The sequence below is a fragment of the Nuphar pumila genome, chromosome 2, assembly GCF_984573655.1.
Source record: "Nuphar pumila chromosome 2, dmNupPumi1.hap1.1, whole genome shotgun sequence".
Taxonomy (NCBI): Eukaryota; Viridiplantae; Streptophyta; class Magnoliopsida; order Nymphaeales; family Nymphaeaceae; genus Nuphar; species Nuphar pumila.
In genome coordinates this window covers 142,707,551-142,733,968 of record NC_143250.1, presented here as the reverse complement: position 1 = coordinate 142,733,968, position 26,418 = coordinate 142,707,551, and the positions used below count along the sequence as shown (strand labels likewise).

General features: G+C 37.0%; 2 protein-coding genes across 7 annotated transcripts in view; both read right to left on the bottom strand.

The window, feature by feature from the left end:
- Positions 1–686: 686 nt before the first annotated feature.
- On the bottom strand, positions 687–5,078 carry LOC149847401 (uncharacterized). The gene is made up of 3 exons (XM_089994023.1): positions 4,882–5,078; positions 1,980–2,267; positions 687–1,203 (listed from the first exon to the last, which is right to left on the bottom strand). Exons 1-3 carry the CDS (start codon positions 5,076–5,078, stop codon positions 753–755), a joined length of 936 nt encoding a protein of 311 aa, XP_089850149.1. The 3' UTR covers positions 687–752.
- Positions 5,079–11,572: 6,494 nt separating this feature from the next.
- LOC149847400 (putative L-ascorbate peroxidase 6, chloroplastic/mitochondrial) overlaps positions 11,573–26,418 on the bottom strand; it is a 33,634-nt gene continuing 18,788 nt past the window's right edge. The window contains exons 8-12 of one of the 6 annotated variants that reach the window (XR_016430377.1): positions 12,623–12,730; positions 12,493–12,524; positions 12,283–12,387; positions 12,046–12,117; positions 11,573–11,957 (exon numbers count right to left, since the gene is read on the bottom strand). Coding sequence is in view for 4 of the 6 variants with exons in the window: in XM_089997004.1 (XP_089853130.1) it covers positions 11,666–11,818; positions 12,046–12,117; positions 12,283–12,387; positions 12,493–12,524; positions 12,604–12,730 (489 nt within the window). In the remaining 2 variants the exon portion in view is untranslated. Of the gene's footprint in view, positions 11,958–12,045; positions 12,118–12,282; positions 12,388–12,492; positions 12,571–12,603; positions 12,731–26,418 lie in introns of all 6 variants that reach the window. The other 5 variants (XR_016430378.1, XM_089997006.1, XM_089997004.1 and 2 more) reach the window with 5 other exon arrangements.

Below are 26,418 nucleotides of genomic sequence, written 5' to 3'. Positions count from 1 at the left end.
TACTCTTCAAAAGAGATTCACTTTCAGAATTTCATGAGATTTCAAATTTCATTAGATCTCGTGAGAAGGTGAATCTCACACAAATGAATTCATTTTTTAGTTATGTGCTAACTAGGGTGCTTTTTAGGTTTTGTGCCAAAAAAGTTATGTTTAATTGCTTTTGTTCAAATGAGATTCACTCTCTAAAATGTATTAAGAAGTGAATTCCATGTGATAGAACCAAAAGTACCCAAAGATTTTTTTCCCTTTTAGCTAACCCAAGGGTTGGCAGGCCTCCGGTTGATAAAATCCTTGAAATTCTTCGTTTTCATCAAAAGAATAAATCCAGCTTCAAACTTGTGGCAATGGATGACCTGCGTGGGTTTCAAACTCATGATGTCTCTTGTCACATTCATAAGTCACCACTACCGGAAGACCGGAGCCCTTGTGCGGATGCTTGTCCAGGCAGTGTTTGTCCAGCGCATCAAACACACCCTTAAACAAAACTTGACACTCAAATTCTCGTGCACTCTGCCTAACATGGTTCACTTGAAACATGACATGATTCTTAGGATACACTGAGAAAGTAAAGGGACCAAGAGGCAGCAACCGCCCTCTTAAATGATTTAACAAACACCAAAGGCAGTCATTGCTAACATGCATATAGTTTTTAAGACAGTCTTCTTGTATCCTATGGTACAAAGTGTGATTTCCTCAGTTTAGTGAAAAAATATCAAAGATAAAATATGAAACAGAACAAGAAAAGCAGTTTATCAAGACATGGACACGTTTTGAAACAGTTCTCTTATGCCCCTCTGTTGTTCCTTACTCAAGCATGCAGGAAATGTTACTTGAAACTGAACTCTGAGGTCCCCTCTCCTCCCCTGAGCTTTTGTATCAGGCATCCCTTGGCCCTTGATTATCTTCTCATAACCAGGATATATGATTTCAGTGAAAGGCACACTCATCTTGTCTCCACCAAGAATAGGGATGGGGAGTACACAACCAGTTAGAGCCTTAACTAATGGAACTTCACGCATCAAGATCAGATCATTTCCATCCCGCTTGAACAGGGGATGGTGCTTCTCTGCTATCAAGAATACTAAGTCTGCCGGAAGCACGCCGGGCCGCTCGTCGCCCAAACCTTCAAATGTGATCTTGGTCCCTGTCTTCCACCCAGGCTTCACTTTAATCCTCAACTTCTCCTGCTCTTGAACCATCTTCCTGCAAAATCCAGAGACCAAATACAAGTAATGTATGTCAATTAATTAAGTTGGATTATTCTCCTCAAACTCTTCACATGTTTAGGTAAGTCAATAGTTTTTCAGATACTATACCAAGAAATTTATGTAAGACCACAGTAGTACAGCTCTAACATAAAAATTGTGTATGTCAAGTGAAACATGTTTGATAACTATCATGAACCTTCAAATAATCCTCTCTTATGAAAAACAGAAAAAGGGAAAAAGGAAATGAGGAAGGAAGAAGCTCCAAATTCTTCATTTCCTACAGTTGTTTGTTTCTCATTGATATTCTTAAAACAACAGGATTTCATCATCATATCTTTGAAGGCCTACACATTTTTGAAATATCACTGGTTTTGAACATATCAAATTTTTATCATGATATTAACGCCACAAAAAAAAATTAACTTTTTATACGATACAGTTTTTTCTATAAATTTTATCCATCTTTATACATGCCAATATTTCCCAAGAAAAGCCAGACTTTTCTAAATATAGCGGGATTTTCACCTGCGAGGCTTTTCCCAAATAATCAAGATTATGACATCAGTATTAATATGCTGGAAAATTATGAGATGTCCTTTCCTTGAGAATCACGCATGAAACAAAACATCGCCACCTATCAGCAGAAGTTTTTTATTATTGATGAACTTTGGACATGATGCAAGCCCCAGCAGTTCATTCCAGGCAATAACTATTCATGATAATGGTAATTTGGTAATGAGGATTATGGTATGGAGATGGTCCATTGCTCACCCATCCATTCCTATGACATCTCTTGTGATGAGAATTTTCTTGACACAGCCATTGCAGAGCTCCTCCAGCGTGCACTCAAGTTTGCGTTCAACAGTAGGGGCCTTTATTATATAAGCACGACTCTTACTTCTTGAGATGTCCCTAGGAAAGGGGCTGTCAGCAGTCCGGTGCTTGTAGGCATTGGAAGTAGGAGTTCCAGAGTTTGAGGTAGTCGCCTCATTGCCTGATTCTCCATTGTTCCTGTAATCAAATCCGTGCATGGCTTTCTTTGTCTTTCTTAATGAGATCCTAGAGGAAGAGAAGAGCCATGAATTCATGTTTATAAATCAAATTTTGTATGCTTGTTATGAAGAAAAATATTGCATCAGGAAAAATGAAAGTAAAATGTGCATGAATTTATAAACTTTATGTGAAAGTTAGTTCTTGGTCATGTGCATCATGGCATGCAGGTTCAACATGGAGTTATGGTGGCTCACAGGTAAGCCCATCCCATGTGACAACAAGCTTTTTTTTTTGTCTAGGCAAAGGAAAACCCCCTCATCACCAACCCCACATTTGCAGGCCTCCAAATGGTAAAACCCTTGAAGTCTCGACCTGGGGGAAGAGACATTCTCCGGGGACTTCGAACCGTGGACATCCCATGTCAGGTGACAAATCACGGGCACCTCAAGTAGCCAGGAAGGCAGAGCCCTTGTGGGCATGACAAGACAACAAGCTTGATATTGTTGCTTTTTAACATAAATTCTCATCACCCTATGTATAACCACTGGTTGCTTTTTCATTGTGAAAATAATCCATGCATCCATTTTTTTATTTTTACTTTTAGAAACCGCTCCAGGTGCTGAGACCTAGTCGTGCTGGTTCAGCCTGCCGTACTTATGGTTTCTGTTCATGTCAGCATAAAACTCCGAGGGCTTACCCTTCAACCTCATGGGAGTCACCAAGCTTCGGCTTACGCAGGGGGTGATGCCCATGGGATTTGAACCAGGCCCCCATCCCACTATGCCAAACCATCAATGCAATAGGAAGAAAGCCAACTATGCTACGCCCTTGGTCAATAGAGGCAGGTAAAGATGATGCGTCATTGGGTCCATGTATCCATCAAACATTGTGCTACTTTCACACCTAAGGCACACCACCATCCAACCATTGAAGGGTCCAATGGTATTTCATGCATAATAAATGGTAGAAACATTAGTGACTGGGGGCCTGGGGAGAAGGTGTTGACCCCTTCATCCCAGGTTCGATTGCCACCAAGTGTGTGGTTGCCTTTAACTGGTGGGCTCTGTAAGGGCTTGGGTGTCGGTGACCCCATCCGAAGATTACCTGCTTCGACGGGGAACTCCATCAAAAGAAAAAAAAACATGCACATATTTCATATATGCATCTGATATATTGCCAGGAAGATAAGAAATAAAATGAGTGATTTCATGAATATATATGTATGCAACACCAGCATGCATGCGCCCATATAAGCAAATGAGCAGTAATAGATGAATGGGGAAAGAGAAAAAAAGAAAAAGAAAAAGTGCAAACCTACATGCATCCATGTTCATTCATATATTTATTTACCTTTTGCAGTGTACCAATGCACAGAGAAAAAATGAAGCAAAAAAATAAAGGAGAGAGAACACGTATGTTACATAACGTAGCACCATCCATGGGCTACAAAGAACAGAGAAAATGAAGAACATGGGAGAAGACAACGATGGATGTGACCAAATCACATGGATACTCTTTAATGTTATTATTGGCGCATAAATGCATGAATGATTTGTCTGTTAGAGAAATGAATAACCATAGAAAGAAGGATGCATGTACATGGTTATGTATATAGAGATATGTTCATATGTAGGACATGGGTACCTGGTAACTTGATTTATGGCTTTGGATTTAAGCCTCTTTAATCCTTTTATGAGATGGGGAATGCTTATCTGAGTGCCATTTCATGAGAAGAGACCTGTGGGCTTTGTGTACAACTCAAGGGGAATGAGAAGCCTTTAGGGATGCTAAGGATCAGATGGAAATCTTGCAGGTGCACAGGATTACCATGGCACAAGGGCGAGAGCGAGCGAGCGAGCGCGCGAGAGAGAGAGAGAGAGAGAGAGAGAGAGAGAGATTGGATCCAATCAAAATGCTAAGGAGGTGGAAGGATGTACCGGTTTTTAAGGCCTTACATTAGGCAAATTCTGTTTCATGGATGATTCAAAACAAGTCAGAAGTATCTGCCAGTTTTGCTTTTTTGAGTTGTTTGAATTTGGAAAATGTAACATATCAAAGATCACAGCCGTATCTTATGCAGAACATTTTCCATCAAATTCTAGGAATATTAGCTCTCCCCAGCCTTCTAGAAAAGAAAAAAACAAGATTTATTTTTTTGTCAACTCCATATTTAAGCACTCGGTGCTGTCAACGGGTTGGATATGGGGTCGGATAACTGGACGACCTAAATATACCCACCCAAGTTTTGTTACTTTATATGATGACCCAATTGAATCAGATTTAAAACAATAGATTGTATTTTAGCTGTCATTTTGTGTCGAATATACTTTCCAACAAAGTATTATAACGAATTTTCAAGTAAACTGCAGACGGACCATTAGGGCTCCCGTCATCTGGTATGGCCATCTTACGAGCTTCACCAAGTTGAATAGATGTCAGTTGTTGTTTTTTTTACTCCGAGAAATCATCATAGGGTCAGTCAGCCTACATGGTCGCTATCCTGGCAGCATAAATGTAAAGCCTGTAAAAAGAAACCGTGCCGGACACGTATCGAGGTTAGTCCATTGTGTCAGACTCGGATATGAGTTCGGACCCGAGCCCGACCCGGACCCGGACTTTTGAACCTTCGCGAGAGCCTGCGTCTTTAAAGACGCAGGCTGAGAGGGGCGAGGGGTAAAACCCTCGCCACTCTCTCTCTCCTCCCTTCCGTCTCTCCACCTCCCATCTCCGTCTCACATCCCCCTCCTCTGCAGCCACCGGCGACCAGAGCTGCCGGCGACCCTCCACCTTCGCCGCCTCTTCCCCCGTTCGACCGTCACTGCCTTTAGTCTCCTCTCCTTTCTCCGAGCAGCTGTCGATGATTGTGCCGACGACCATCGCTCTGTCTGTCTCTCTCTCTCTGCTGTGTTTCCCGACGATCACCGCCACTCACCTTGCCCCTTTTTCTGGTTATTCCGGCTGTCACCGACCACCCCCAGTCCGGTGGCCTCAGTAGACACCCCCTTCTCTGACCGCCTGACGCCGACATGGTTGCGAGTCCTGGCGACGAGACCTCCCATCCAACCTCGTGTGCCGATGGTCTCAGCCCCCCCCCCTCGTCTCGGTCACCTGCTGCTTGCCGGAGGTCACCTGATGACCGGTTCCCTGAGCAACCCCCGACGACCCTGTTACCCTCTCCCTCGTGCCTCTTCGGTTTTGAAGCTTCAATCGGCGCAACAACCTCATATTTTTCTGATCCAGGTAAAATTTCTTGGCTCCTTGACTCTGGTGCATCTTTTCATATGACCCAAAATAATCAAAGTCTATCCAAATGTGTTAAAAATAAAACAAGCGTGTCAAAGGTCTTTACTGCTAATGGGACTTCTCTTGAAATAGAAATAATAAAAAAATTTGAAAAATTTTATAAAACAAAGAAATTTTTTATTCCAGAAATTAGACATGTTCCCAAATTAAATTTAAATCTTTTATCTGTATCTCAAATTTCTGATTATGGGTGTAATATTTCCTTTTCTTCTCATGGTTGTTGGGTACAGGATTGTCAGTCAGGCAGGCTGATTGGGGAAGGCCATAGAGAAGGATGACTCTATTACATGAATTTTTTAGAAATGTCGAAGAAAGCTTTTTGTTATAATATTCAAAAAATAGAGTTAGAACTGTGGCATAAGAGACTTGGCCACTCACATATAGCCAAAATCCAACATTTTCCAAATCTAGGAAAATTGTGTAACTCTAAATCATTTGATTGTAAAGATTATATTCTCGACAAAATGAAAAGATTACCATTTCAGAACAGAACCTTTTTATCTTCAATACCACTTGAATTAATACACTCGGATGTTTGGGGTCCTGCACCAGTAATCTCTAAAGAATGATTTGTTTACTATGTTATTTTTGTCGATGATTTCTCCCGACATACGTGGATTTACTTTCTCAAACATAAGTCTGAAGTATTTTCATACTTTCAAATTTTTCATAATATGGTTAAAAACAAGTTTCAAAATGATATTACTATTTTTCGCACAGATTCAGGGGGAGAGTTTTTATCCACAGATTTTCAAAATTATCTTAAATTGCATGACATCACACATCAAAGATCTTGTCCTTATACACCTCAACAAAATGGATTGGCAGAACAAAAACATTGTCATATTATAGAAACCACTAGAACTTTATTAATAGCAAATCAAGTCCCGAAAGACTTTTGGGCAGAAGCTGCCTTAACTGTCACCTATTTCATTAATATGATGTCATCTTCTTCATTACAAAATATCACTCCCATTGGAAAACTTATGAACATTTCTCCAGACTACTCTAGACTAAAAATATTTGGGTGCAAATGTTTCATATTTATTGACAAAAATGATAAACTTTCCCCTCGTGCGATTCCCTGTGCCTTTTTAGGATATGCTGAAAAACAGAAAGGTTATAGATGTTTTGACTTCAAAAATAATAGACTATATGTGTCTAGAAATGTTTCCTTTCATGAAAAGGAAAACTTCTTTGATTTAACATCAACATCTGATGAGGATGACCTTGATTGTAACTTTGATGATGATCAAAGAATTATTGATCTTAATGTTGAAAACGAAGAAGTTCATAGAGATACTAGTATTCAATATTCTAGGCGACAAGAGTCTAATCCTCCATGTGCACTTGAAAAATATTCTAACATTCTAACTAGACAATCATCCTGAGTCTCGAGGCCTCCAGGAAAGTTTGCATCATAAGAGTCTTTCTCACCTACATATAGGGCAGTTATTGCATTACTTCACTCATATGAAGAACCATCCATATATTTTCAAGCAAAAAATGATATCAAATGGATAGAAGCCATGAAAGCTGAATTAGCTGCACTTGAAAAGGCTTCTACATGGAATATTCAAGATCTTCCTCTAGGGTAGAAAACTATAGGATGTCGATGGGTTTATAAAATTAAAACCAAGAGTGATGGTACTCTTGAAAGATATAAAGGCCGTTTAGTAGCTGATCCTGCATTTATTTTAGCATTTTATCATATTAATGCATGCATGATCCGATGAATAATCACATAAAATTCTCACATTTATCATTAGTTTCGAGAAAACGCGTGAAAAAGATAAATATCGAAAAAAGCATAAATTGCGAGTTAATTTGGTGAATTAGGTCGTTTAGGAATTAGTTAGAAATATTTTATTTAGGATATTAGATTTTAAGTAAGTTTAGATTCGAGAAAAAAATAAATCAGCATTATAGTTTTTAGGAAATTTAAATAGATGAGGCAAAATGTAGGTTTTTAGAGTTTTTTAGAAATTATTTTTTTTTTCTTTTTGAAATTTTGTAATAAATATGGGTTGAAATTTTAAAAAAGAGCCAAAAGCCCCTCTCTTTAAATACCCTACGTAGGGTTTGAGAGGGTTGTCCTCTTTTGCAAAAACGTATTCCCTTCTCTTCTCAAACCCTGTTTCCCACCGGCTCTTCTCCTTCCTTCTTCTTTCTCTCAACCCTTCTCTCGCCGGGGGATCTCTCCTCAACGGGCGTCGTCAATGCAAAGGAGCGGCCACTCTTTTCTCAACCTAGTCCACTCTATAAGTTAAGCATCTTCTTCCTCCCTTCTTCTTCTTCAACTCCTCTTCTTTTTATGTGTTCAGAATAGTTTCTTATTTTATTTTTATTTTTATTTTGCTGAAAAAAAAATCATATCCTAAATTCTGCGTGAATCTGTTTCTTTCTTTTGTTCTTTAGGGTTAACATGTGTGTGTGTGATAAGTAGGTCTGTCGTGTTGGCTGGTGTATTCTCGTTTTCGTTGGTGGTCACGTCCAGCACATCGTGGTTGTCCCCTGATCTGTGTGCATTTTAGTTTGTTGTGTGTGGTGTGTACCGTGCAGTTAGATCTACATGTTACACGGTTTTTTTTTGTTTTTAGCTGTCGAAAATAAATAAAAAAAATAAAAAAGAAAAAAATACACAGCGTAAAAAAAGAAGGTAGCATCGTGTTTGAGTTTTTTTATTTTGATTCCTTCTCAACAGCCAATTCAGTCCGTGCATATAGCGTTAGGCTCAGCTATTTTTTTTGGTCAGTCGTTTATTTTGCTGCATTGTTTTTGTTATTCATTTTGGTTCAACGTTTTTGTTTATGTAGGGTTCACCGCTTTTTACTCTTCAGGTTCGGTCATTTAATTTCAATAGTCACAACAATTAGGATCAGATGGTTGAGTCCTTTATCATAGCTGCAACATTTTTTGAATTGCAACTATCGTCAATCACGATCCAAAGTGATTGACGATAGTTGCATATTAAATTCTGTGTGTGATTCAACTAAATGTAAGTAACAGTTTTTTTTTAGTAAGTTAGGTGTATAGTGTATGCTGCCATTGACTTAATAATTAGGTGAGTTGAGTTTATTATTTGGATCATCAGTTGATTACTTATATGTTGTCCTTAGTTAAGTTTCCTTTATTGTTAACTATATTAGATGTCAATAGCATTATTAGCTAGTTGTTTTGGGTAATGTTTTATTAGCTAATTGTTTTAGTTAGCCGTGATCCAGTAGTAATTAATTGTTTTCGTTTATTGCATTAAATCTTTAGCTGTTTAGTAATTCATTTGATTCCCATGTTAATTTTTTTGTTTAATAGTTAATTAGATTATTTGCTAATATTAGTTATTTAGACTATCTATGTTCATGTTTTAGTTTAATAGACATTTCAATAAAATAACTTAAATTCATTTAGTTTGTAGTTCTGATGGATGGTTGTTGAGCTCATATTTTACTTTTTTTTAAAAATTTAATTAGTTTTTACAAATAGTTTATAGTTAGTTCTTGTCCTTACTTTATGTTTTTGTGTTTTTCGTCATATTTCTAATTGATTTTCTTATAGATTCCGTGGTGTTTTTGTTTTTGTGTTTTGCAGGAAAGTGTTTGGACACGTGGTAGAGCGAATTTTGTGCTCCTGAAGAGCCCTCCAAGGTCTTTAAAAGGTCCCCTCAAGGGACCCTCAGAAGTGCCCTTTAGAAAGACCCCTCATGGAGCCCCTCAAGAGACCACAAAGTGATATGCAAATAAAAAAAGCAAAGTTTCAAAAGGGGACAAAAAGACCTCGGCACTGAAGATTATTTTTTCCTTTTTCTTTTAGGATAGGCTTTCATTTTTTTAATTCAATTCAATTATTTGGGTTGTAATAAGGCCGTTAATTATTGTTTAAAATTCTTGGTAGAGGGCTGCACCATTTCTTTATTAACTCGATTAATTGAAGTTTTTTTTTTTGGCAATAAAGAGTAGTTTAGCTTGTGTGTTTGAATACAAGTATTTCTCGTTCCCTGAGATCGACCCGGACTCCACCACTTGTGTGAGCCGGTTTTTATTATTTGGTATCTGGCTTTCACACTTGTTTTTATTAAAAATATTGTTTTAAAATTTGTTTTCATAAAACTCACACCAAATTTTTGGCGATGTTGCTGGGGAACGGCGAAATCATGGACATGGTATACTCGAGGTATCTACAATGCGAGAAGGTACTATAAAATGCTATGTATATCATGGACATGGTATGATCGAGGTATCTACAATGCTTGCGTGTTTATTTACTGATAAACATGCAAGAAGCATGTTCCCTCAACGTTTGCCATGTTTGTTTAAACCTGTTATTCAAGGTAACTGATGTTTTTTATTTTCCATCTTAGATGAACAGTAAACTGCATATAGTGCAAACTGCGTGCCAAACATATTTAGCCACATGTGTGTTCTCTTGGCATTGGTCCTGGATTTGTGAAATCCATGGTTTATCAGAATATGGTGCGGTGTCACAGTAACTGATTTGAGTATATGCAGCAATCAGCACATGTATCTGTTAAAAGTATCTATTATGGTATGAATTTCCCTGCCTAGTGAACTTTTTTCCTCAAACGGAGTCAAAGTTCCACTAAATTTTAGTCCATCTTATTGAGAACTCTGAATTGATGCATTTACGTCTTTTATGACATTGTTTCAATGTTTCCTGTCTGTTGTGCTAATTTCATGAATTACTTGGATTTTCTGATGAACCAAGTCTCTCTCTCTCACACACACACACATTGCGAGGCCAGACAAAAACACATGCTTGTATACAAGACCACTTTTATTTGCACATTCTTCATAATGGCATGATCTTTGATTGCAATCAAACTCAATTGATTGTGCTGATTGCGTGGAAGTTGAAAGAAATGGGCAACTCTTTGTTAGGGCGGTTTGGCATGAGTTTGGACAACTTCAAGGCTGTTAAAGACCCTAATACTGGATCATATTCTATTTCATTTCAACGCTAAGGTTTTGTTACATCATGATTAAATATGTACACATATGTGAAGAACTTTAGTGATGATGGGCAGGCTTTTAGCAGTAACTACAGGAGCTAGTGCCTTTGTATTTTGGATACGTTTTGGTTCGATCTCATGAGATTCGAGTTCTCATGAGATTTAGAAAGTAAATCTCATTTGCACATTACCCAAAAAGCAACCAAACCTAAAAAGTGAGTTGTGCACAGCACCCCAAAAGCAGGCCTTTGCAAATGAGACCTCATGAGATTAGAGTTCTCATAAGATTTAGAAAGTGAATCTCATTTGCACAGCACCCTCACAAGCAACCAAACTCAGCCCAAAACTTCATGATTTAAAAATCATGTTTTTTTGTCAAAACACAATGTTTCAAAGGTTAGGGGTTCTAACAAATGGGATATGGTCAGATATTTGATCCAAGTCTTGACATGTTAGAAGTTTCGGATGTTTAAAGATGTCAGATTCAGACATGTTAAATTAGATTGTTTTCGATTCAAATTGGGTTCAGATCAATAATATAAGTCAAATTTGATCCTGATTTCGGATAAAAATCTGATCTAATTGCATTTTTTACATGTAAATAGCTTGCTTTCTTGCTCTTTTTTTCTTTGCCAGATAACTGTTACCACATTTCGGAACTGATTCAACTTTATGGCATGAATCTAATTCAGATCAGATTCAAATCTGGCATGATCCAGCCCGAATAAAAAATAACCATGACATGGTGGAACCCATTGTGACGATGGAAGATAGACCTAACCATTTATCTAGATTGTGGTTGCACAGAAATTCCAATATATTGCTATATGCAAAAACAATGAGTACCCACACAGGCTTTGTTCATTTGGCAGGGCAATTCGTAAATGTCACCAAGTTGAAGAGACACCACGAGTTTGAAACCATGGGTGCACGTTCTTTGCCGCAAGGCTGAAGCTGAGTGTACTCTCTGGTGGGCGATTAAGGCCTAGTGTTAATGTGTTATGCCAATGGCTTGCAGAGTGACGGGTTTTTCCCAATTATCAGGAGGAAAAAAAAGAAGAGTGTGTATGCATGTGTGTGTGCACGTGCATGAGAGAGAGTAGTCATGGAATCCCCCAAGATCATTCCACTAATGGAGAACCGGCATGAAATGTAGACAAACTGAGGCACAGTAGACTTGGGGAGCTGCCAAAAATCAGTTCCCAAGCAAAGATGTCAGAAATGCTAAAACAGCAACCAAAATCATAATGTTGAGAAAGTAATTTGACTTTAGAGGTTTATCTGCGCTGCCACCAACAGCTTCATACTCTGCACGGATCTTCTGCTTCATTGCTTCCGACAGCTCTTTCTGCAGTCAAATATATAACAACATTTATTTATTCCTTTTGTGTGTCCTAATATCATGGCTTTGATGTTGAGCTGAAATCTTCATCGTGTTACTAAAAAAGACCAGTAGAAAATAGGATTTTCTTTGTTTTTGTTTAAGCCTGCAAATGAATGGTAAACAATTCATTATGCACATTGAGTTTTCTGAAAGCAGGAATGACTTAAAGGTGATCTTGAATAACTAACAACCTTTCCAGATGAGTATTTTGCAGCAATGAATTTCTCTGGTTTGGCACTTTCTAGATCATCTATTGAGAATCCCTGCAGCACATAAACATAACAGCTCTTTTAGGTCAACCTGACAAAAACCATAAAATATTGATTAACAAAGGATGGGGACATATAAGACTCGGTTTGGTGTTAACCGACTTTCATCAACTGTAACGAAATTCAACTTCAAACTATTCAAAAGCAGGAAACATGAACCTCTTGGGGATCAAATTTTGCTCCCAGGTTGCTGAGTTTTGCATGAGCTTCCGCATAGTCCCTGAAAAATATGTCCTGGTCTGCAGCATATTTCTCTGCATGTTCCTAAAATGGATCACAAATAGGGAATGCAAATGGTTCAGCGATGGAAGTTAGAAATACAAAGTTTATTGAGGACACATCAAAAAGGGACATTGAAATTCAGCTTACCTTAAATCCTGGATCCTCAAACAGAACAGCATCTGTTGGTAAAACAAGTAGGTCTTCATCCTTTTTCTCTTTAACATCCTGGATGTTTCACGTGCAGAATAAATAATATACCAAAAGATAGAGGGAAAACCAAAGTTTTAAAGGCCAGAAGCTTCCTCCTGACTTTGAAGTAGAAGTTGTCAAACTTTAACCATTCCACAGTCCATGATTGTCCTCCAGGTGCCCCAGGTCCATCTTTCTGTAAAAGACGAAGAAAAAGAAGCTAAAATAAAATATGAACACTAGCTGAACCTTGTTAAAAGAGAGAAATGGATGGAATGGGGATCGCAAGATGGCATCCAGTTGGATGCAAAGGCGGTATTATCAAAAGCTGGAAGAAAAGAAAAAAAAACAAAGTGCATAGTTAACAGGGGTAGTACTTCATTTACATGTGACAAGATCCAGTATGTGCGAAGTGCATTCCTGACCATTGGGACTACCAATTAGTGTTGATTTAATTGAATAAATCTGAATCATGGTGAATGTTGTTCCTAATAAGAGATTCACAACCTTGGTATGCATATGCAAGGAGAGAGGTCTCAAAACAAAGATAGATGGGGAAGTTTGTCCACATGAAAGAGAGATGTTCTTATCTTTAACTAAGATGCTATCTAGGAGCTTATAAAGTGGCAAAATCATCTTCAAAGAACTATGACCTTGAGTCCACATAATGGCTGCAACAATTCCAAATTTGGAAATTGCAAACTATCCTACAATTTGATACAAGTGTCCACACGTGTAGAATCCATTGAATGACATAACTCAGAAACCAAAAATCCTTGGTTTATCCATATTCAATGAAACACCTTTGCAGAATTAAGTGCAACAAACAACACTCAAAACTAAAGGTACTGACCAAAATAACAACATTAAGTGAAAGGACCAAGTACAAGCAACGTGAGCATGATAACCAGAATAGCTCTGATGTTATAATAGTTACTAGTTACGACACCTTTAAATGGTTCATAATGCTACCCTAAAGAGCACTTGAGTAGCCAAACATCATCTCACAGTTCTAGCCAAAAGGTATTTTTCAATGAAAAAGTAAGCTCTTTAAAACCAATTTCCGGATGTAACCTTAAAAACTCATGATGCTATTACGTATTAGAATATGGATTGGATATGGATCCGATAAAGGATCCATATCCATTCACGAGTTCTGTTTTGTATTTTAATGTAACATGTGCAACTAATGAAGGGCACCTTCGTCATTGTAAAATGATTGTAACCCTATTAAACCTAATGAAGTATTACTGCAGCTAACAAGTTAATTGTGGCTGCCGATTGCAAAAGCTTCTCTCTCTCTCTCGCTGGCTGCTGATCTGATCAGAACACGTCTGTTCATAGGTAAAATTTACATGGTATCAAAGCAGAGGATCCTCTGGGCGTGAAGGGTTCTGCTCAGTCGACGTGAAGAAACTTATGCTGCGTGACAGACTTGCCCAGTCGATGTAAAAGTCGACTTCTCCTTGCTGCCAACAGGTCTCTTTGCTGCTTTTACTTCCATCCTGTCCCCATTTTCTGATTTGAAATATATTCAGACCTGAGACATATTCTTTGTTGCTTCTTTCCTTTCCTGCAAAAGTCGAGTTCACCTTTAGTTTCATAAACCCAAGACCCTGCCTGATTGAATCTGGTTCCACTCCTTCCTACGAAAGACCAACTTCACATTAGTGTTAATCTAGATTTTGCCTGTCACGCCTACTCTAAAACATTCTTTCATTTCTGTTTCTTGCCCTAAAATTTCCATTGCTTCTATATGTCACGATAGTGATCTGATTTCACTCTCACTTGCCATAGACCAGATTGTCGTTACTGCTGCCTTATCATATTCTGTCATAACTGTCAGTTTATGATAAAACAGGCCAGCTTCAGCCACTAGTGTTTTTCGTTTCCATTCCTGTCAACAAATCTTCAAATGGACTCTTTCGCCAATTCGGGTCTCTCTTCCAGTTTCCTGGGGCAATTAGTTTCAGAAAAGCTAACCACCACCAACTATCTGACTTGGAAAAGGCAGATCGCTCCTTTTATTCGGAGCCAAGATCTTTCAGGCCACTTGGATGGATCCACTCCAATGCCTCCAGAATTTTTCACAACTGAAGACAAAGATGATGGAGGATTGCCGAAGATTATTCGCAACCCTGCATTTGTTGCTTGGATAAAGCGCGATCAGGCCCTCCTCGCGTACATCAGTTCCACATTGTCACAAGAAGTCTTGATTTCCATTCCTGATGATTGCACATCTAAAGTTTTGTGGGAGGCTTTAGCTCAGACCTACTCTCAGATATCAGAGGCTAAAGTGTTGTTTCTTAAACGCGAATTTCAAATGTTAAAAAAGGGTACAATGAGCATTATTGAATTCTTGAATCAAGTCAAAAGCATCACAGATCAATTAGCTATGGTTGGGTATCCAGTGTCATATAAAGAAAAGGTGCAGCAGACACTAAATGCACTAGGTTCAGAATATCATGTTCTTGTTACATCCTTATTGTGCTTGCCTACGTTGCTCAGTTTTGAGGAATTACGTGCCAAACTCTTTCAGTATGAGATGACACTGAAAAGCATGTCTGAAGCTTCAACGGGACAATCATCTACGCATGAGGTTCTTGCCATAGGGGTGATAGCTGATCGTGCACGAGGAGGATGAGACAGAGGCAAGGAAAATCCAATCCAGGGTGGACGTGGGTTACTACCTACACCACCAAATTCCACTGCTAGTTTTTCAAGGAATGTTCCCACATGCTATCAGTGTAACAAACGAGGTCACATCAAAGCTAACTGCTGGTTCAACCCACAAAATCGGAATAGAATGCAAAACACTAGAAATGTTGGTACATTAGGAACTGCAGGTACATTTCGGGTCAGTGATGATGCTAAGGATCTTCTACTATCAGCAATGGCCAACTTGAATCTGAAGCAAAATGATGATGAAATATGGTATGTTGACTCTGGGGCAGCAACCCATGTGACTGGCAATGCAGGTAAGTTCTCTACTTTGACTCCCTATTTTGGAAAATCTAATATTGTAACTGGAGATGGGACTCACCACCCTATTTCAAACAAAGGCAACGTCCTCATTCCTTTGTCTGAGTCATCTATCCCTTTATCTGATGTTGTTCATGCACCAAATATAAAGAAAAATATTGTCTCTGTCTCTAAACTTGTTGATTCTACCAATTCATCTGTGAAATTTACTCCTACTTCTGTCTTTGTCAAGGATCTTCAAACGAAGGAGATGTTCGCTAAAGGAGAGCGACGTGGAGACATGTATGTCTTTAATGAAGATCCAACCTCCAGTATCATGAAGCTCAAGTCTGATCTCGTCTCTAAAAGCGTCCTAAGTACATCCAAATGCAATAAGTCAGATCTCTGGCATTCTCGTCTTGGTCATTGTAGTCAAGTCTTTATTGAAAAGTTAGTGTCAAATGGTTTTCTTTCAGAGTCTGTTTCACCTTCAATGAAGGATAAAATATGTCCCAGTTGTCAGGTTTGCAAAAGTCATGTACTTCCTTTTCATCAAATAAATAAAAGAGCCTCCATGCCCTTTGAGATAATATGTTCAGATATTTGGGGCCCAATCCCCAATCCTTCTTCTGAAAGTAAATATTATGTATCCTTCATTGACAATTTCTCTCATTTTACCTGGATATTTTTTATGAAACACAAATCAGAAGCTTTTCTCATTTTCCGTCACTTTCATGCCTATGTTAAAAATCAATTCTCTCAAAATATTCAAATTCTCCAATGTGATGGAGGTGGTGAGTATTCCTCCAAAGAATTTTTTGATTTTCTCCAAAATAATGGGATGCATCGTAGAGTTTCTTGGCTGTACACTCCACAACAAAATGGAATTGCTGAACGTAAACACAGACATATTGTGGAAAGCGTCATAAGTATGATACATGGGAGTAACTTACCCATTAGTCTTTGGACTGAAGCTTTTCACACTGCCACTCATGTGATAAATCGCCTTCCTATGCCCATTCTTGAAAATCAATCTCCCTATTATGTTCTCTTTGGGGCACATCCCGATTATAATGAATTACGAGTTTTTGGATGCACATGTTATGTGCATATTGACAAATCCATGAGGACTAAGTTCCAGGACAAAGCCTCTATTTGCCAATTTGTAGGTTATGCAGATGAATACAAGGGTTACAGGTGCTATGATCCCGTCAATAAGAAGATAAGAATTTCCAGAAATGTTGTTTTTGATGAAAATAGTTTTCTGGGAAAAGAAGCAGACGTCAATCGTGAACATATTGGTGCAGTTGCTGATTGGTATGACCCATGGCTTAGTGCAGAACTTATTTCACAAACTGCAGAACATGCTACTTTAACCCCTGAAAGCATACATGGGAAGACGGTTTCGGATGTTGCATCACAAACAGAATGTCTGAGATACAAAGGTAATGTGTATATCAAGAGACCCAGAGAGCGAACAAATGAACCTGTTGAAGAACACATTGCATCGTCCAATAACAGAGAAGCACCGAGAAGATCAGGCAGGATAAGGCATCCTATTGAAAAATGGGTTAGTTATGACAACTTTTCTATGGACTTTCAAATTTTCCTATCCAAGATTGAAAAACACGATGAACCACTTGGTTTTCATCAAGCTATCTAATCCAACAAATGGATTGAAGCGATGAATGAGGAGATCGAGGCACTTCACGAGTGTCAAACATGGGAGATAGTTGGCCGTCCTCTAGATAAAAATGTCGTTGGATGCAAATGGGTATATAAAATTAAATATAAACCGGATGGTAGTATTGAACGGTACAAGGCACGTCTTGTTGCCAAGGGTTTCACTTAAGAATATGGTCAGGATTATGATGAGACATTCAGCCCAGTGGTAAAAATGGGAACTATTCGCATTATTCTTGGTTTGGCAATTGAACATGGTTGGACCCTTAGTCAGCTTGATGTTAAGAATGCATTTCTTCATGGGGACTTAAAGGAAGAGGTTTACATGGAGCAACCTCAAGGTTATGCAGAGGGAGACACAAAAGAATATGTATGCAAATTAACCAAAGCTTTGTATGGGTTGAAGCAAGCTTCTAGGTCATGGTTTGAAAGTTTTTCCTTAGAAATTCAGAAACATGGTTTCTTTCGTTCCCAACTTGACCATTCTCTATTTATATACAGGAATAGTACCACTGTGGTTTTCTTACTCATATATGTTGATGATATTGTGATCACTGGTAATGCTCCAGACCACATTCAACAAATTAAAGCTTTGTTGAGTATGCAGTTCAAAATGAAAGACCTTGGGAAACTGAGATATTTTCTTGGTGTAGAGGTGGACAGACAAGATGAAAAAATGTCATTAACTCAACACAAATACACTCTTGATCTTCTGGCTAAAGCAGGAATGACAGATTGTAAACCTCTACCCACACCTAGTGTTGTCAACCAAAAGCTCAGCATTTGTGATGGTGAGTTATATCCTGATGCAGTTAAATATCGCAGTTTAGTGGGTATGTTGCAATACCTTACTTTTACTCGACCATACATTGTATATTATGTTAATCAAGTGTCTCAATTCATGCATGAACCAAAGACTGGTCACATGGATGCTGTCAAACACATCATTCGCTATCTAAAAGGAACGGTGGGTGATGGACTCATATATATTCAATCTTCATGGAAGACACCAAAACATGACATACTGGCCTATACAAATGCAGATTGGGCAGGGGATCCAGATGAGAGGAGGTCTGTTTCAGGATACTGTGTTTTCATTGGGAGAAATCTTGTCTCATGGATTAGCAGAAAACAGAAGGCTGTGGCAAGATTTAGCACATAGGCAGAGTATAGATCTATGGCAGCTGCCACAGCAGAGGTGACCTGGATTAGGCATCTACTTGCAGAGATGGGAGAGGACATCTCAAATTTGACACTTATGTGTGATAATAGAAGTGCTATACAAATTGCATTCAACCCTATCCATCACAGTCGGACTAAGCATATTGAGATTGATCAACATTTCATCAGACAAAAAATAGCAGACAAAGAGATTGAACCAGTTTATGTGTCTTCAGAAAACCAAGTTGCCGATATGTTTACAAAAGGTCTTACCAGGCACTGTTTCTGGAATCTGAAGAACAAGTTGCACATGGTCCATTCCCATGCACAACTTGAGGGAGGGTATTAGAATATGGATTGGATATGGATCCGATAAAGGATCCATATCCATTCACGAGTTCTATTTTGTATTTTAATGTAACATGTGCAACTAATGAAGGGCACCTTCGTCATTGTAAAATGATTGTAACCCTATTAAACCTAATGAAGTATTACTGCAGCTAACAAGTTAATTGTGGCTGCCAATTGCAAAAGCTTCTCTCTCTCTCTCTCTCTCTCTCTCTCTCTCTCTCTCTCTCTCTCTGGCTGCTGATCTGATCAGAACACGTCTGTTCATAGGTAAAATTTACATTACGCCATTCAAATCTGTCCTCATCTCTTACCGTAACTCCTCCAGACCTAAGGTAAATATTCATCATTAAACCATGCTCCTTTATATTATTTGCAAAGATACCATTTTTATCAAACAATGAGTTTTTCTTTTTTTAAATTTGGAACCATTTTGAGATATTATATATTCACACAAAGAAACTTTCTAGAACCTTAGAATTAATCATTTCATATATCCTGAGCCTAATTGTAAAGGCAGACGAATCAACTAGTACCATAATAAATGGATTATATGTAGAGGACAGATGATAAGTTCACAATATTGAAACCATGGCACTTGGTATCTTATATCTACAAAAGATAGAAACTTGGCCATCAGGTCAGCTAAGCACGTGAGTCCGCTCAATAAGCTTAGAATGCAACAATCTCAAGTTGAACCGTGAGTCATGGCTGTCATATCAAATCGTTGCTATCTATTGGTTCCTCTTTATTGACTAACCTGCATCCCTAACTTGCCACCATAAATACTAGATTGGGAAATAAGACAACAACAACTAAGCCTTCATCCCAAAACAATTGGGGTCGGCGATATGAACCAAAAAAGAAAATCATTCTGGGTCTTTCACATGAATCCTTCTCCTCCAATCATTTCTATCCAATGCCACCATAAATACTAGGTTGGGAAATAAGAATGGAAACAAATTGCTATCACAATTAGGGAAAACAATTATTAATTTTCTTAGAGCCTCCCCACCACCCCCTGCTCCCTCTCAAACTATACCCGCTGACACCTCTACTCACTGTAGGACTACCTCCCTGCCACCATCCCCGGCCTCCACCACCACCGTCCCTGGCCTCCCCACCGCCATCCCCGGCCTCCACCACTGCCGGACAGTCTCCCCACCGCCCCTTTCTCCCTCTCGCTTCTGCGTTTCACAAAGCCCTAGCCAGATCGGGTCACGCAGCCTTCGCCCCACCAGATGGCCCCCCGCTGTAGTGGTGGTCCCCCAGTGTGGGTGAGTGGTGGTCTTCCAGTGTGGATGAGAGAGAGAGAGAGAGAAGATGGGTGGGTTAGGGATTGCACAGGGATCGGACCGTCCGATCGGACGGTTCCTGTTGGTTCAACCAGTTTACATATTATATTGGTTTATATATTCTAGTTTCCTACATATATATGTAAAATTTAAACCTGCACATGTTAAGGATATCCAGGTCATTCTAATCCCTTCATATGGTAATTCTAAAGGACACAAGTAAGAATCATTCCGTGAAAAATATAAAATATGATCTACATGATAAGAGTATAATATGGGCCATTTTTTAATTGATGCTATAGAGATAAGAGTTCTAACAATCGTCATTCGAGCAACTGGGACAAAGGTTTCATCGTAGTCAATTCCATATTCTTGACTATATCCCTTAGCAATCAATCTAGCTTTATATCTTTCCAATGGCACATCACATTTAGTTTTTATTTTGTAGACTCATCTATAACTTATAGTTTTCCTTCCTTTAGGTAATGTTTGGATTTCTCAAGTTTTTGTCTTTTCTAAAGTTTCTTTCGTCATTCATCGCTTTAATCCATTCTTGATGATTTTTAGCTTCATGGTAAGATGATGGTTCTGTATATGAGTGTATAGCCATAAGACATTGTTAAAATATGTTGATCCTTAAATGTACATATATATATATTTATATATATATATATATAAAGATACGTATACATATATATATATATATATATGTATACATATCTCTATTTATATATATATATAAATATATATATTTTATCTTCCTAAAATACCCTCAAGGGTATTCTTGTAAATTAGCATTTTACGCATATTCCAATTGGAATATGCATTGTAATTTTTTGCTTTATTTTTATTTTTTGTTTTTTATAATTTTGGATTTCGTACCACATTGGGGGCCTCCCAAAAGTGACGTTGGGAGCCCCCAACGGTCACAAATGTGACCGTTGGGGGCTCTCCAACGTCCCCTTTGGGAGCCCCCAAGGTGGTCCCTTTTCATGCTTATAAATAGGGGATTTCCTCTTTGTATTTTGTATTCTTGAGGGAGCTTATGCTCCATTGTAATGGGGTTTTTACCCCTTCTCCATTATTCTTCAATGATATGCAACTTATGACTTTATGTCATATTTTTTCTTTTTTATGGGTTTTATGTGTTAGCACATTATGTGCTTATGTTGTTTCCCTTTAATGGGTATATTTGCACCCCACGTGCATAAGTATGGGTTCATTATTGAACCCAATGTATTCCAAGTCACTTTCTAACATGGTATCAAAGCAAGGTCACGATGGGGTTGTCCTTTGGTGCAACGGAAAGCGTGTCGCTCAAGAAATGGTGAAGTATTCATTGCTCTTCCTTTTTTGCTTTGAAGTTATTCGGTATGTATCCCTTTTCTTAAAATATTATGCATTTGAAAATATGTTTCTTGCATATAGTTTGTTCGTTTAATGGTTATGATAGTTGAATTATGTCTTTTCACATTTCGTGTGCTCGTATATTTTAAAATTATCTCTCTCAAATTTGGTGAACTCGTTTGTTGTTCAAATATATAATTTGTGTTTATCGAACTACTCATCGCATATAATAGCAATTTATGTTTTTTTTTTTTAAAAATTACCTTCAATTATGTGAGATTTATAATTCTTACATAACTATATCATGATTGACCTATAAGTTAATTTTTAAAATTATATATATGATTTCTTGCTAAAGTAATGATCTTTGCCTAAAATTTCTTAACTCTCATATGAACCCTAATTTGATTTGAGTTCCTCTTTTGATTATGAATTTTAGTGCATTTTTTGAAAAATTTGATATAATCCTTATATGAAAATCTCTCACATCTAAAAATCTTTGTTGAATCCTAAAGTAGTTCTTGTTAATGATAACTCATAAGAACTCCTAAAAGTTTTTCAATGTTTCTTTTTTGAATTTTTTTTTATGATAAACCATTAGGAAAGATTTTTTAAAAGGAATTTCTCACACTACATAGAGTGCATAGTTCATCTTTTGCATCCTTTTGGTATAAATGATTTCTTTTTTTATCTTTATAAACTTGTTGGTTTGTATTTTTCATAAGGTTTCGAAACCTTTTAATAATATCTTTTAAAAATGCCTACATTGACCATAATATGGTTTTCTTTGTCCTCAATTGCAATTGTTAAAGTTTGAGAATTTCAAGCATTGCTCTTTTTATAAAGTGCATACTTGCTCACTTTTGTGTATTTTTGTGTTTTGTGCACATTTGTTTCTCAAATATTTGCGCTTGTATGCATTCCCTCTTTTTTATGAAATACATGCCTTAGTGCATGTTTGTTTACACCTTGGTGTGTATTTGTTCAAGTATTGTATGAGTGCCTTCGTGCACATCTTTTATAAAGCCTTTTGTGCTCACATGTGTATTGTCTCTTCGTAGACATTTTTGCATTATGGAGCCTTTATGCACATTTATTTTTTGTGAAAAATATAATGAATTTAGATCTTGAGTCCTTTTTAAATCATTGTAAGTGCTTTTAGCACTTTGAATGTTTCCGCATATCTCATCACAATCAAAGGTTTTTTTTAAAAATTGTTGTATGGGATTTAATCCCAAATTTATAAACTTTCAAGTGTTTTAAATATTCATTCCTTGAGTATTGTGTTAAAGCCTTCTTTGTGAACCATTATGGTTCTTATGATTTCTTTGATTAAAAGCTTGATTGTCTTGATGAATTCTTTATGTTGTTGTGTTTATTGCTTAATAAGTCCTTTTTGGTATAAATGACTTGTTTGAAGATTAAGCATAATTTGTGTTTATGCAAAATTGTTGTTATAAAGCACATTATTGATTATTGGACCTTTTGATTCAATTTTTTAATCGGTCCTCTTTTCTTTGAAAAATGATTCCTTAAGTGTTTATTGCCTTTTTGTGGCATTTATATTTGTCCATCACATGTTATTTAATGCATCTTTTATTTGGCCTTATTATCGTTATATTAGAGATGTTTGTTGAGGTGAGTTATGGGCACCTCGTGTTATATCATTTTAGTTTGTCCACCTTCCATATTATAGATGGTTGTTAAGGTGAGTTATGGGCACCTTGGGACTCTAAAATGATTTGTTGTATGATCTCTAATTATGAGTGTCACTCATTTTTTCTCTTGTGGCCATTGATATTATGGATGCTTCTATGTAAATGTGATGGACATATGGTGTTTTAAAACCTTAAATGTTTTAAGGTATATTAAAAATCAAGGGTTTTGGGATTATTGCCCAACCTTTTCTTGTTTATGAATCTTATGAGTGCATTTGCACATTTATGATTTTGTGTTCTTGTGATTTTGCACAAGTATTCTAAGTGTTCTTGGTGTGTGTATGTTCACACATTTGTTCTCAAGAATTTTATTTTATCGATTATAGTATCTTGTTGAAGATATTTTTTACATGCATGTTATTGTTATGAGAATTCATTTTAAAAGGAGTATTGTTTTATTCGAGGTTTATTTTCATTACAAGTTTATTGCCTCAAAAGTCTTTTCCTTTTTTGCCCATTATCTAAGTGTCATCATATGTAGACAAGAATTTTATTACACCTTCGTGTGTTTTTAGCCCTTTGTTGGCTTTTGCTCTCTTGGTCTAGTAGCTGAACACACTTATCTTGAGTGTTTTTATATGTAGACAAGGCACGTTGATTCACACCATGGTGTGTGATTTTTAGCCTATGTTGGCGTTTGTGTCCTTGTTCTAGTCGCTTAAGATGTATGCCCATGGTTGGCTTATTTCACTCATTTCAAGTGCTATCATATGTAGACAAGAGATGTATTATGTTTTAGCCCATGGTTGGCTTATTACTCTTGTTCTAGTAGCTGAACATACTTGGTTTTAAGTGTATTTTTTACGTAGACAAGAGATACTTTTTAGTCCATGTTGGCATGTATTCTCTTGTTCTTGTCGTAGATGCACTTATTTCAAGTATTATTATATGTAGACAAGAGGTTCTTTTACACACCTTTGTGTGTGTCTTTGGCCTTTAATGGCTTTATATTCTTGATCTAGTAGCTTATACACTTGATTTATAGGATTTGGAGGACTAATGAGGAAGATGTTTGTAATGGATAAACTATTGTTGAAATTTGCAAAATTTCATTCATGACTTGTGTTTTTCAAGCAAATCATACTTTTGATATGCATATCAAGTTGATTTCTTAGCATTTAATCTATATATTAAGTGCTTATGGTTTTTGCCACCCTTATATGCAAAATGTGTATTAAGTATGTCTTTCATAAATGATTTTAAAACCTTGTGAACTCTTGGGTTTATTTTGCCTAAAGTATGCTTGGAGACTTTGTTTCTCTTGTTTGGCACTTCATTACATGTTTGATGCATGTTCATTAATGAGTTCTTTGAGTATTAATTCAGTTCATGATAAGTATATGCATATGCTCTTTATGGCCTTTTTGGGCCCTCATTCAATAATGTTTATGTATGTCATGCCTCTTCGTAGGCTTATTGTGGTGTCCCTTAGTGGACCATTTTGTTATTCCCCATTATGAGGTTATATTTGTCCAACGTTGGACCTTATGAATGCATTATGCATTCTTGCAATTTATTTCTGCATAATTTGCTTCCGCTCACTTTGTTTTAAACATGATATATGATCTTGAAACTTTGGTGTCATTTTTGCATAATTTGCATCTCTTCTAAACTGTGCTAATTAGAAATTTTCCATTTGAATAAAAGTACAAAGATTTGTTTTACTTGTTTCTTTGTTGTTATTTCACAGGATCTTGGAGATAGGACAAAGAGAAGTACCCTGGATAGTTCGGGAAATTTGAAGACAATAGGAGGAAGGCCTTTTCAAGTTCTATTGCATCCTTGCCGGAGCCTCTTGGAGTCTTGCCCTTTGTTCAATCTTTTCGTTTCCCCGCAAAGATTGAGGGGGGGTGTTAAAATATGTTGATCCTTAAATGTACATATATATATTTATATATATATATATAAAGATACGTATACATATATATATATATGTATACGTATCTTTATATATATATATATATAAATATATATATTTTATCTTCCTAAAATACCCTCAAGGGTATTCTTGTAAATTAGCATTTTACGCATATTCCAATTGGAATATGCATTGTAATTTTTTGCTTTATTTTTATTTTTTGTTTTTTATAATTTTGGATTTCGTACCACATTGGGGGCCTCCCAAAAGTGACGTTGGGAGCCCCCAACGGTCACAAATGTGACCGTTGGGGGCTCTCCAACGTCCCCTTTGGGAGCCCCCAAGGTGGTCCCTTTTCATGCTTATAAATAGGGGATTTCCTCTTTGTATTTTGTATTCTTGAGGGAGCTTATGCTCCATTGTAATGGGGTTTTTACCCCTTCTCCATTATTCTTCAATGATATGCAACTTATGACTTTATGTCATATTTTTCCCTTTTTATGGGTTTTATGTGTTAGCACATTATGTGCTTATGTTGTTTCCCTTTAATGGGTATATTTGCACCCCACGTGCATAAGTATGGGTTCATTATTGAACCCAATGTATTCCAAGTCACTTTCTAACAGACATGATCTATACCTAGGTTCAAAGGAATCATATGATACAAATCTACTAGGGCTTTTGAAATTCTTACCGATTTTCTAATACTAGTAGAATCTATATCTTGATTTTGAGAATATCTTTCTAAAGCACATAGTGGGTGATCTTCGGTACGTCGAGTATAGGTTTGTATGTTATTATAAAATAGGTCATCGTTTACATTCTCACTTGCATCATGAGTGTCTTCATTTTCACTCTCATGCTCATCAGGAATGTTTTCACACCTTTCATGTTCGTTGACAAGGTTAAAAAGAAATGAATAATCATAGTTCTCTTGGATTTTGTAAGAACAAAACATTTACATCCACAGACTGTCAACCTGTTATAATCGGAAGATGTTCTAAACAATTTTTCAATGAGGGATATATTTTCAATATTTTTTGAAGGCATTCTTTTTATCAAGTAAACTGTCGTAAGAGCAACTTCAATCCAAAACACTTTTGGAACATTTCTTGATATAAGAAGTGTTTTAGTGGTCTCAACAATATGCCTATGCTTTCTTTCGATTAGTCCATTTTGTTGAGGAGTATATGGGCAAGATTTTTGATGCATTTAGATCAAGAAAGTTTTTGAATTCTTATGATACAAATTCTCCCCCGGAATCGGATCTAAAAATTTGAATGTTGATTTTGAATAATGAAACCTTTTAAAGCATTCAAATACTTCTGATTTTTGCTTAAAAAAAAATTCCAAGAATGTCTACTATAGTCATCCACAAACACAACATAGTATGATACCCCGCCCTTGGATATAACTGTTAAATTATAATCCATTATCATTGTAATGTCCATATATATATTTTATATATATAAAGAAAGATACATATATATAAATATATCAGTTGTAGGGGTAT

Excerpts from the sequence above, each read along its gene's own strand:
- LOC149847401 (XM_089994023.1), bottom strand. The coding sequence starts at position 5,078 with ATGGTCGTCGGCACAATCATCGACAGCTGCTCGGAGAAAGGAGAGGAG. Across the intron at positions 2,268-4,881 it reads GGAGAGAGAGAGTGGCGAGG|GATCTCATTAAGAAAGACAA; the intron begins GTTTTACCCCTC and ends CTCTTCCTCTAG. Across the intron at positions 1,204-1,979 it reads GATGTCATAGGAATGGATGG|GAAGATGGTTCAAGAGCAGG; the intron begins GTGAGCAATGGA and ends TGGATTTTGCAG.